This window comes from Echiichthys vipera (genome assembly GCF_963691815.1).
Source record: "Echiichthys vipera genome assembly, chromosome: 7".
Classification (NCBI taxonomy): domain Eukaryota; kingdom Metazoa; phylum Chordata; class Actinopteri; order Perciformes; family Trachinidae; genus Echiichthys; species Echiichthys vipera.
In genome coordinates this window covers 9,328,512-9,341,177 of record NC_139832.1, presented here as the reverse complement: position 1 = coordinate 9,341,177, position 12,666 = coordinate 9,328,512, and the positions used below count along the sequence as shown (strand labels likewise).

The window sequence follows — 12,666 nt, the reverse complement described above, 5'->3', positions numbered from 1 at the left end:
GGGAAAACATTTAATATGTTGAAACTATAAGGACTTCCTAATCTTTATTAAAAAAACTGCACATTTACCATCTGATATCTTCTGTCAATCTTTGAAATATGTTTTATTTTAATTGCTCTTGGTCTTTTCCATTCAAAGTGACAAAATGATGAATATTAAGTCGCGTGTGTCAATCTGCTGATGGGCTTGGGCAGTTCAGAAAACTTTGGTTTCTATACTATTATGCTAATGACGTCCCAAGGCTGGGCTCCTCATTGGCTGAGTCGCAGTCAATTTCATATTTCAGTCCTGACGTCAGGGCGCCTATAAAACTAAGCAATGTTTTTTAACTCGTCGGCTGACTGATGCCTTAGAAAAAAAAATCTATCAATCCTAGGGTGGAGTTTTTTTTCCCTCCACAAAGCAACTATTTGCCCGGGACACGTGCGTGAACCTCCTCAATTTGGCGCACTAATCCTAAAAGGAGCCATGAAGTGTTAAATGGTAGAAACAGAGACAGCGGCGCTCAGACACCCGCACGCTGGGAGAGAGGGAGGAAACAGCGCTGCTCCAATGCGTCTGTGCAACACAGGCTGAAGAAAAAAAAACTTATCGACTCACAAAACCAAACCCTGCGCTGCGCAATTAGTGCGTGAAAAAACACTTTTTCTCCGGTTTTGAAGAAAATAAATAAAGAAATCAAGCTGGCTCAGTGCGTGTCTCAGCAGCCCACTTTGACAGGTGCTCCTCACCCCCTTTGGAGGACTGTCAACAGCAAGAGGATGGCATCAGAGCTGGCAATGAGCAACTCCGACCTGCCCACCAGTCCCCTGGCCATGGAATATGTTAATGACTTCGATCTGATGAAGTTTGAAGTGAAAAAGGAGCCGGTGGAGCCCGATCGCAGCATCAGCCAGTGCAGCCGCCTGGTCGCCGGGGGATCCCTATCTTCCACCCCGATGAGCACGCCTTGCAGCTCGGTTCCCCCCTCGCCAAGCTTCTCGGCGCCCAGTCCGGGATCAGGGAGCGAACAGAAGGCACACTTGGAGGATTTCTACTGGATGACCGGGTACCAACAGCAGTTGAACCCCGAGGCTCTGGGCTTTAGCCCGGAGGACGCCGTAGAGGCGCTGATCAGCAGCAGTCACCAGCTCCAGACCTTCGATGGCTATGCCAGGGGGCAGCAGTTCGGCGGCGCAGCCGGGACAGGAGGCGCCATGGCCGGGGAGGAGATGGGATCAGCGGCCGCCGTGGTGTCCGCGGTTATCGCTGCAGCCGCAGCTCAGAATGGGAATCCTCACCACCACCACCACCATCACCACCACCACCACGCAGGGGCACACCATCCCTCCTCCGGGTCTCAATCCGGCGGCGGCGTGGGGGGAAACCACCAGCACCTGCGCTTGGAAGACCGGTTCTCGGACGAGCAGCTGGTGACCATGTCAGTGCGGGAATTGAACCGGCAGCTCCGGGGGGTCAGCAAGGAAGAGGTGATCCGTCTGAAACAGAAGAGGAGGACGCTAAAGAATAGAGGCTATGCCCAGTCCTGCCGGTATAAGCGAGTCCAGCAGCGGCACGTCTTGGAGGGAGAGAAGACGCAACTCATTCAGCAGGTGGACCACCTCAAGCAGGAGATCTCCCGGCTGGCCAGGGAGAGGGACGCCTACAAGGAGAAATACGAGAAGCTGATCAGCACCGGCTTCAGAGAAAACGGAGGATCCAGCAGCGACAACAACCCCTCATCCCCGGAGTTTTTCATGTGAGTCTCGGCGCTGAAAAGTTTTAATAACCGACCCTCACAAGAAAGAGAAAAAAAACTTTTAATTTGCACGCAGCTAAAAAAAAAAAGAATAGGTTGTGCTTGCCTGTGTGGAAGTTGATTTGTTAAAAGTGCGTTTGATTAGAACAAAATAGTTTTTACACCTTTCTGTGTTTCGAAAGTATTTTGTTTCAGGGGAAAATGTTTGATTTATTTTTGATCACCTTTAAAAGAAATAAAAATCGGCCTGTTTAAATAACTGAATACGAATTAGGTTACCACAAATATTTCAAAGGATTTTCTGTCCATTTGAGGTTTGTCTTTAGACACACTGCATAAAATACTTCACACTTTGCTGAGTAGGTGCGCCACTCAGCCTCATCACGCGCCTCGTCCATCCTGTTCCTTTCACCCAAATTAATGAAATGCTACAATCCTCAGGCACAGCAGCTTTAATTTGATGTGAACTTATTTTAGTTGAGTTTGTTGAAAGGCAATTTCATTTTGTGTATATGAATGAACTCATTTTAATAACACACATCCTATTTGTCTTGTGAAAAACAACCAAACATCAGTCAAAGTTTGGGAAATGGATGTCAGACTGTAACAGTTGTGTGAAGCCATGCATGCTGGTCATGTGCGGGTTGTGTTTTTACTGTTTCCTTTTTTCCTGTGTTTTTGTGAACTTTTTTGTATGCTGATTGTATTATACCATGACTGCATTGTTCAGCCTCATCACCTTTCTAGGATTCATTTGTAAAAAAAAAAAAGAAAAAAGAAAAAAGTTTGAACAGGTGCATCCATCGGTCACTTTGCTTTGATAGAAAAAAAGTTTCCCGCGAACATGGACCCTTCAACATTTTTTATAGGGTGCTTTTGGAGCCCTGTGAGGAACATGACACTGTTGAATAAAGCATCTTTGTACTCGATATTGATTTATACTCAAATACAACAGCATCGGAATATTTAGTAGAAGCAATTATATTTTTCTTGACCAATGCACAGACTAAATAGATTATTGCGATCAACAAGTGGGGCTGAAGATAAAATGCTTTCGGAGCGAATTATGATGCATGTCCTGAAATAAATGAGAAATAGCCAATTTGTCACGCAAAAATTGTTGCAAACAAATGATCTGTTCTTCCTGCAATTCGTTGTAAATGTGTTTTCCTTTCATTTAAGGAACTGAATTAAGTTTACCCAGAACCCTATGGGTGTTATCCGGTAAATAAACTGTGAACTGTTTGGAAATGGAAATTATAACCTATGTTCTCCCGGTGATGTATAATAATTAAGCAAAGAATCATACAGCCATACGTCTTTTGTGATGATTTCTAAACACTAAAATGTATTGTCCGGACAGTGAGGTTAACTGGCAGACATCGTGTTCAGTCTTAAATATGGTATTTATTAAATCAGCCATTCATCAATAAACCTTCATGAATGGATACAAATATATTTTTCTGAAAATGTTTGTTATTTTTTGTTCCTTTTTAGTTTTGCATGTTGTTTGTCACCGTGTCTCTGAGGCGACACCACACACTCCCAGCCCTGTAATCTTCTCTCGATCTAAACTGAAATATAAACACAAGAAGGGAACGTCGATTACAAATGTCACTGAGATGTGAACGTAAACATCTGTTCAGACACATCTGGTTTTGATTGAAGCGCGATGCAGATGTTGCGCACACGACGCGTAATTATAACAGTTCCGAGATCAAGTCCAGCTCTGATGCAGAAGTCTTTTTAGACTTTGACTCAGTATGCACCCTCCCCCACACACACCCCCAGAAAATACACGGTAAAATATTTCAAAGTGTTTTTTTGCTTCTCACGAAATAAAAGAGACGCTCTTCACCGCGCTCTACACCTGTTGCGTAATTAAAGACAGAAACAGTCTTTTATTTCTCTTTTTTGAAGAAAAAAGTGAAGAAAATCCGATCACAATGCTCAGTATTTCTAAAATAATTTCATGTTTGCCTCAAGGCCTAATTATTGTGCTGCAGCTGTCCTAGAAAATTCGGAGTTAATGATTGATTTTAGAGTAAACTTGCACTTTTTACTCGGCAGCCTATCTGCTGTCCACTTGTTGAATATCTCTGTCTATGGAAAGTTTCATTTTAAATGGACCAGAGACAAAAGTCTAGATGACAAAAAACTATCAAATACACGAAACATGTCTAATTAGGAAAATGTGACTTTTGACCTTCTGTAAATAATCCCAAAATAAACTTTAAAGACTATAATATTGCTGTGGTGATGTGATTAAAATGTCCTGATTTCTAGTGAGACTAAATGATGCTTACAGTTATATTTAACCTCACAAATGTTTTGCTATGAAGGTCTTTAGGCTTCGCTGTAAAGATCATCTATTTGACTCTAATAAAAATGCTGAGTAACAAGGCAAAAACCACAGAGGCACTTGGAGTAATTTGGTTTTGTAGCGACTGATAGTTCCAGTAGCTTCAAACCTGCCTCTGCTCTGGACTGAATCTGGCCTGCAGAGTGTTTCTCCTCTTGAAAGCCGCCTGATGAACAAGGTGCTTCCTGAACAACAGATAAAAGCTACACAGGGTCTGGGTTAGCCTGCCATACAAGGTCACTGCCACCATGTGTGTGTGTGTGTGTGTGTGTGTGTGTGTGTGTGTGTGTGTGTTTGTGTGTGTGTGTGTGTGTGTTTGTGTGTGTGTGTGTGTGTGTGTGTGTGTGTGTGTGTGTGTGTAGGACCGTTGCCAGTCTGCATGCTTCCATGTGATGTGTGTACGAACGCACCACCACAGCGATGGCGCGTGTGGTGTCTGAATGCAGAGTTGAACACAAAGACTGCACAGACTCTGCATTTGCTTTGTGTCTCACCTGTACAACAGTGTCTCAGTGTCTCACTCTCTCTCTCTCACACACACACACACACACACAGAGTCACCTGGCTCGCATTAGCTCCCATGAAAGCCCAGAGTGAGGGACAAGATGGGAGAGCATGATCCTCTCATGCCTGGAGGAATGATTTTCTCTGCGATTAAAAGTGAGTGAGAGGCAGAGATAGAGCAAGAGGGATAGAGAGAGCAATGCAGAGAGAAAGAGAGAGAGGGAGATGCTGGCTGCCTTCCTGCTCCTTTCAGATGATAAACGATCAGAGATGCCGTCCTAGCTGAGAGGAGAGGGCCTTTTAGTGAGCATGTGTCCACTAATTTATGGCCTTCCTATCTGATTAGGTCAATATAGTGTGCTATTTAATTACATTTGTGTTATAACCTAGAACTGGAGATGCTATACTTCTTTCACGGCATCCCTTTCTTCTGTAAGGCAGGTAGTAGAGTTTTCTTTGGAGTCTCAGGATTTTGCTCAGGGCAGTCTCACCTCGAGTGTTCTGTGTGTGACTGTGGGTCTGCTCTGTGTCGCGGTTCATAGGTTTCCAGTGTTTCCGTTATTCAATATGGAAGAATGACAAAGTGCAAAAGTGCTGATGATTGTAGGCGAGGGAAATGTGTGGGACGCCTTCTGCTTGTGTTTGTGTGTGTTTTGACTTCTAGACACACCGAGGGGCAGGAGGATTCAGTAGCACTGATTCACTTCCTGTGTTGTTGAAGGAGGACAGAAGGCACAGGAAACAATAGTTCAGCGCTTCCTCCTCATTTCTCAGCACTCTTACCAGATTCACTGCTTCTTTCTCTGCCTTTTGCTTCCTCTCTGTCATTTGTACTCTATGAAAAGTGTGTATAGCACACAGAAACACCACATTATTAATCTTATCAGCATGAACTGTAATTCTATTCTCCGGCCTACTATATTGACTTCTGTACTGTGATCATTTGCAGTCTGTCCAATGATTAGATTATTAAAGATAATGCAGTTGTCTGCTGTCACAATATTGGACTCTTTCTCTCAGGTCAACTATGGGAAATCACTTTGAAATTTATCAGTATTGACATCTGAATCATCATCATGTACTTCACTTTAATGCCTCAGAATTAATAGGACAAAGGATGTGTGCACTTTTTAGTGTCTATTTGTGTGAGTGCTCAATAACCAGCCAGCATTGTCTTTTATTTGACCTTGTGGAGGTACGGTGTATATGTGCTTTAACTGAGTGCATTAAATTTATAGGAATGAGTCATTTTATCATGACATTGTGAGGCTTTTTATGTCAATCAAAAGGAAATATAAATAAATGTAAGTAAAACAAATAATGTCTCAACAATTCTAGAGGCCAAAGGCGCAAAAAAAATCATTTTGCTTTTTTTCTTTTCTTTAATACAGTAATTCATTTAAAAGCAGCTCGTGTGTTTTGATTTATTACTGCTATAATGTTGTTTTTTTATATATCAGTAGAGCAGTAAGTAAACAGTTTATTTCTTGAAACTACCTGAAAAAGCATTATAACCTTAAGGTGTCAGTAATAATTCACCATGTTATCATTTCATGAAAGGCTATCAACTATCACTGCATAAAAAAACCTATTTGTTTTGTACTACTAAAAAATATTTTACACATACCTCATTTTGTGTCACAACACTTTTTGTGTATGCTCATTTTCTGCACCCCCACCCCAAGGGTTAACAACATATTCGCATTCAAAAGAGGAAACAATTTCAATCTCTTCCACTCAGTCCGCATCTGCATCACTCCACACGATAAACATTTACATTTAAATTGATTTAAATCAGTTGCATTTATGTTCCTCTGTGGTCTGTCCATCATCTAGACCTGCAATCCCAGAGCTTCTCTCTCTCTCTCTCTCTCTTACAGTGTCCTGAGTTATGTGTCATTTATTTGAAACCCTAATAATTTAACTTGTCCCCTCCTGTCGCAGCTGCATGTGGTAAGAATGCAGCAGCTGGAAAGAAGGTGTGTGCGGCTGCCTCTGTATATATCTTCTTGGCTTTACACCGAGATTTCTCCCTGCAAATAGAAGCATGAGCAGAGAGGAGTTAATGTTATTGTCTGAATCCAATCCTATAGTCTTGTGTTGAATTGAGATTATTGTAAATGTTCAGCTTGTAAAAGGATGTGCATATAGGCACATGTAATGTGTCTCGTGTTTTGTATGTGTTGCAGTAGAATTCAGACACTACATTTGCATTTGCTCGTATAAGAAGCTCTCTACAGAATGCATCACTAAAGGGCAATAGATGAAAGCTAATTATGATTTAATTATATGTGATCACAATATTCTGACTCACAGATAAACATAGCTGAGGCTGTCTTGATGTTTTTCAGCAGTGAGTTGAGTTGCAGGGCACAGAGTCAGTGGAGTGGTGTGTTTTGGACCGTGGCGGACGTGGCGAAGGAGGGGGCGGAAAACTGAGTGCATTATGTGACTGTGCGTGCTTGTTTGTCTATGTGTGCGCGGTGAAGTCTGTGCGTGCACAAGTTGGTGTTATGCAGGGGGGAGCTGGAGCTGAGCCCGACCCCTGTGTGTTTTACCTGCATCTCAATGAAGCGAGAGAGGTGATTTACCCTTATACTGCAGTCAGCCTCTCTCTCTCTCTCTCTCTCTCTCTCAGCCAGTCAAACAGACATTGATCTCTTTGCCAGGCAAGGTGACCCACAGTGTTGTTCAGCTCTTCCAAAGTCTCTCCTCTCCCTTTTATTTGTACCTGGGAAAGGCCTTGACCCCACACATTGCTGCCATGTAGCAGCCCTCTGCACATGGATCTCACTTCCCCTGTATCAAGCCCAGAGTGTGTGTGTGTGTGTGTGTACGTGTGTGTGTGTGTGTGTGTTTGTGTGTGTGTGTGTGTGTGTGTGCGTATGTGTGCGTGTGTGTTTGTTTGTTTGAGTTAGCAAGAGTGCACACAGAGTAGGCACGTGTGCAAGTGTGTATGGGAGTACGTATACATTCCTGTGTGTGTGTGTGTTTATGGGGCTGAATGTATGAGAGTCCGGTCTGTCCATGTTGATGTTTCAGATCTTTTTTTCAGGTGGCGGCAGACATGTCTCTGCTGTAGGTCTGTCACTGAGCTCCTATGTAGCTGTACGGGTCAGAGTCCATTTGTCCCAAGTGTGAATCGGAATACAGGGAAATGAATTGCTCTCATCGGCTCTCATTGTTGCTTAAAGATGGATTGGGGGGCATTAATATACTTTGTTGCTCCTTCACCTCATTTGGTTCTACTGAATCCCAGCAAGATGTTTTTCAGGATGATTCGTTATTGGTTTTTAAAGCAGGCGTTTTTTCGTCCCTGGCGTGTTCATATACAGTCATGCTCACATGTGCACACGTTATATTTTCACACAAATGTGTTAATCACCTGCTGTCAGACACCCAAATGGATTTAAACTGTAAGTCCTCGTAAAAAGCCTTTTTAATTTCAGTTTATGAATTAATACATTTAATCTATATATTCGTTTTATTTTTTTTAATGAAAAATGGATTGGTTATTAAAGCACAGTGTATTATCAAACCTAACCATAATATAATGTCATAACCTGAAATTTATTTCAGATATACTTTTGTGTATTGATTTTGCTTTTGAAACATCATGCAGGGTGCGTGTGTGTGCGTGTGTGTGTGTGTGTGTGTGTGTGTGTGTGTGTGTGTGTGTGTGTGTGTGTGTGTGTGTGTGTGTGTGTGTGTGTGTGTGTGTGTCTGTGTGTGTGTGTGTGTGTGTGTGTGTGTGTGTGTGTGTGTCTGTGTGTGAATGTGCATGTCTTGTAAAATGGGGTACATGCACTGTATTTATTCCAATCCAAAATCACTAAAATCTAAACCTTCCATTCGGATCTAATAACTAATATGTGATCGGTTGAAAAATATCTGATTGTTTAATTTTACTGAGCATTTAAATTAAGTTTATGTGCATTTGGTGCTGTTTTATAGATGTATATATGTTTATATATGATTAGTCTGAATTGTTTCAAACCTTTTAATCTAAATTACTTACCTTGAATTAAAAAAAAAGGAATCAACATTTTAGGAATAAATATGAATGCCACAAATATGTTGTTCAATTGAAAGTCATATTCGTTTTTTAAAAGGACAAATATTACTCACTGTCCCCAGTAATTTGTGGCTTTTCTTTAAACTCATGGTCCGCAACAACCATGACTTAATGTTCAAAGTGTGTTATGTCTGCAGCAGAGTTTCCTGTGATGTGATGTGGGATCACAGGTGGGTTTCATAATAAATTTCTGTTTCCTGTCTTTGCAGGACGTCAAGAAAATTCCTCCATCTGTGATAGAGAGCTGTGAGTTCTCCGTCCCACCATCCTGGAGTCTGAGGTAACTTGTTCTGCTCCTTTTAATCTGCCACACTCACACAATATTTTAAAAACAAATGTCAAATTTAAATATATGAAAATATAAACTGCATCAAATAAGTTTACCGTTGCAGAAGTCTGACGATCTGAATGTCCTGCGTGCGGCGTGTTTACCAAAACACAGCACATAATATTCACATAAGCTTTCAATAACTATGTGCTTAGTAACTGATCCATAGCAACAATGTTGTCAGAATGAATAGACGTGCTATTATATTATATTATTTACATCACAAAATATTGGATTTATACAGAAAATGACTCAGTATTAATGTCTTTGATTCAAATCTATGTCTAAAAAAAAGTCCACTTTATATTTAATAACAAAACTATAATATTAAATACACAGCAAGTTGTTAATGCTGATCAGAATTGCTGCACATGTTTTCATATTTAAAACTACTGTTTATGTTTGATTTCATAGTTGTCAGTAACAGTGAATGAAATTCACCTGCTTTCTGTTCTTCATTCAAATAATTTGAATAAAATCAGTCTTTACACAGTCAAACTCTTGAAACAGGAGCCTTAAATCTGTAGCCCTAAGACGTCTTGATATTTAAAATACTAACAAAAATCTGACATAAGTTTGCAACATGCCTCGGGCATGAAGTTAAGTCCTCTGAGCGAAGTCAAAACCACAAACCACTTGTCCATATTGATTTAATTTAATAATGAAGCACTCATTTGGGACAGCAGACACCTGGGAGAGTTTCATTTTTTTCACTTCATATTTAGCTCGATCAAACGCTCTCTCGACCTTTGTTGTGTGCAATGTTATGCAGTTCTCTGTTTTGGGGGCTCTGACAGTGCTGCTTGACTTGACAGGAGGGTGACATGCTCAGTGCTCATGGGATATGGCCAAAACTTTTGTCTTGACCCTTTGACCTCCTTCACTCTCTCAGCTCTCTTAGCTCTCTCTGCGACACACACTGCATTTTTTTATTTTATTTCTGGCTGACACGCAGATGGACGGATGGTGGGATGATGGCGGAGGCTGATGGAGTGAGAAAGACAAAGCGAGGGGCTAATTTGCGTTCTCGGAAAGTAGCTGGAGAGGAAGGATGGAAGGAATTGAGGCAAAGTTAGGGAAGGAGTTGAGGGATTGAGGACACCTGGATTTGAATGCAGACATGCACGCCAGGGTGAGAGAACGGGAGGAGGTGAGGACGCGAGGAGGAAGGCAGTCAGGGATGGCAGGAGGTCTCCTGGCCGTGGATGCAGACAGACAGGCAGGGTAACCAGAGGCAGGCGGTGACCTTCTCTGCTGCTGGAAGATCGAAAGCTTTATTTAAAGGCCTGGTCAATGCTGGGTGCTGCTGAGGTATCAGCCTTGCAGCCAGGCGACTCATCACCACTGTAATACAACTCTCTAACCCTAACCCCCCTCCCACACACACACACACACACACACACACACACACACACACACACACACACACACACACACACACACACACACACACACACACACAGGACAGGACACTCTCTGGACACCTCAGGTTTTACACAGTACAGTGGAGAGGCTGGACAGTGGAAACTACAGCATCAGCATCAGCTAATTTTACTGTGCAGCAGACAGTATACTCCACTTTCTTCATGTGCTCAGCATTGTGAAGCACATGTTTCGTTTTGCCTTTTCTGCACACTCCATCACTGTCCATTTTTTCATACTGTTGGCCAATTATAAATAGACAGCATCATGCACAATTTTATGTGACGTATTGATACAGTGAGGATGGAGGTGATAAAAGAGTTAAAAAATGACAGAATGCAGGCTGCTAAGGTAGGACACCTGCATCTGTGTGTGTGTCTGTGTGTGTGTGTCTGTGTGAGTGTGAAGCACGTGTTTGTGCACTCGTGTGTGTCTGTGTGTGTTGCAGCGTTAGGACACCTGCATGCTTCAGCATTTTCTGGCTGTCAGGAGCTCTGAGGTCACAGGCAGGGGGGTAGAGAGGGCACATTAGAGGAAGCTTGAGAGCCCCCACCCACCCACCACGCCTCCGCAATCCTTCGCCCTGCACCTCCCACCACCCTAACCCCCACTTTTCCTTCTTCCCCCCGTTATCTCCCGTCATCCCTCCTCCCCCTCCTACTCGTCTTCCCCTCGTGGTGACGGGGTGAGTCGGCCACTCATGGAGGGGGAGGGGGCGCAGGGACGCAAGGTGCCTCAGTGGCTGACAGCAGGCAGGTCAGGTTTTTCTAGACACGGCAGAGGAGGAAGGACACATGCGCACATGCACGCAGACACATCAAGGTGTGTGAGTATGTAAGAGAGAATATATTTACTGTAAGTGCTTACATGGACGCTGTATACAAAAACACTTGAAAAGCTTTTGCCGTTGGATGGTGGTTAATATAAAAGTTTCAAAATAAAGCATGAATAATATAAACATCAACTAGAGGATTGATATTAATGTATCTGATGAAATCTATTTAGCCTTGTTACCTTCATCTCATTGGACTATGTGAGAATCACCTGAACAAATACCCAGGGGAGAAAATGTGACTAAATATAATCAGCACAATTGATTATCTTTGTTTCTGATTTTGAAGCCAAATTCCATGATTTCAGATGAAAAACATTGAATTGTCACTTATAAAACACTGCAGCTGTGTTGGGTTCTTTTGTATTCTACAGCGACAAAGATCTCCATCCACAGTTTGACACACTTCACTACCCATTTACCGCCCAGGATATATATAACCACTCGCTGCTCAGTGTGAGACTCGTTACACTGCATGTTACAGTCTTGATAGTGACACAGATGTCAACCCTCAATCTAGAAAATCCGAATGACAGGGAGAATATGAACAGGATGTATGCTCATTATTAGGCCTGGTCTGAAAACAGTGGAAGCAAGTAGAACTGGAGTCTGGATTAGAAATAACAAAAAAACGGAAATAGATTTCCCTCGCTGCAGTTGTAAAGATACACAAACCGAACGCAGAGCAACTGTGTTTAGATATGGATTGTTTTTTAAAATGTGTTATGGGTTTTTACTTTCTTCTTAACCACAAAGAAAATGATACTTGAGGAGAAAGCTACACCCTCGAGCCAAACCTCTAAACATCAACGTGCTCCTCTTTTCAACTTATGTTAATATACAATTTTCTCTCCGATATTCCAGTTGTTTAAGCCTGGATTGTGTTGTTTTATTCAAAAATAATTAGTTGTAAAGCTGTTACTGTGTGTGTGTGTGTGTGTGTGTGTGTGTGTGTGTGTGTGTGTGTGTGTGTGTGTGTGTGTGTGTGTGTGTGTGTGTGTGTGTGTGTGTGTGTGTGTGTGTGTGTATGTGTGTGTGTGGGTGTGAGAGAGAGAGCCTCAGAGCCACTGTTGTCCTCGGGTTGTGACTGTGTGTTCACAGCATGATTGAGAGAGGAACTTGTGATCAGCCGGAGGTTAGTGTGATACAATGTATTCCCCTGAATCACCACAGCCATCAGCCCAGGGCCTTCCTCTCGCCCGAAGCCTCCTTCCCCTTACACACTCACAAACACACACACACACACACACACACACACACACACACACACACACACACACACACACACTCCTTCCTCGCTCCCCTGGTGTCTCCGTGCCCTCCTCTCTTGTCCCTGCGGTGACTGCCCAATGCTAGCTGCTGAGCGTTGCACCCATTGTCTAATTGAATTCAAACACTCCGGCGT

General features: G+C 42.6%; 1 protein-coding gene across 1 annotated transcript; it reads left to right on the top strand.

The window, feature by feature from the left end:
- Nucleotides 1-761: 761 nt before the first annotated feature.
- On the top strand, nucleotides 762-1,742 carry mafb (MAF bZIP transcription factor b; the record flags this gene model as incomplete). The annotated part of the gene is made up of 1 exon (XM_083917488.1): nucleotides 762-1,742. The coding sequence occupies one exon, from the start codon at nucleotides 762-764 to the stop codon at nucleotides 1,740-1,742; it is 981 nt and encodes a 326-aa protein (XP_083773614.1).
- Between the last annotated feature and the right edge of the window lie 10,924 nt (nucleotides 1,743-12,666).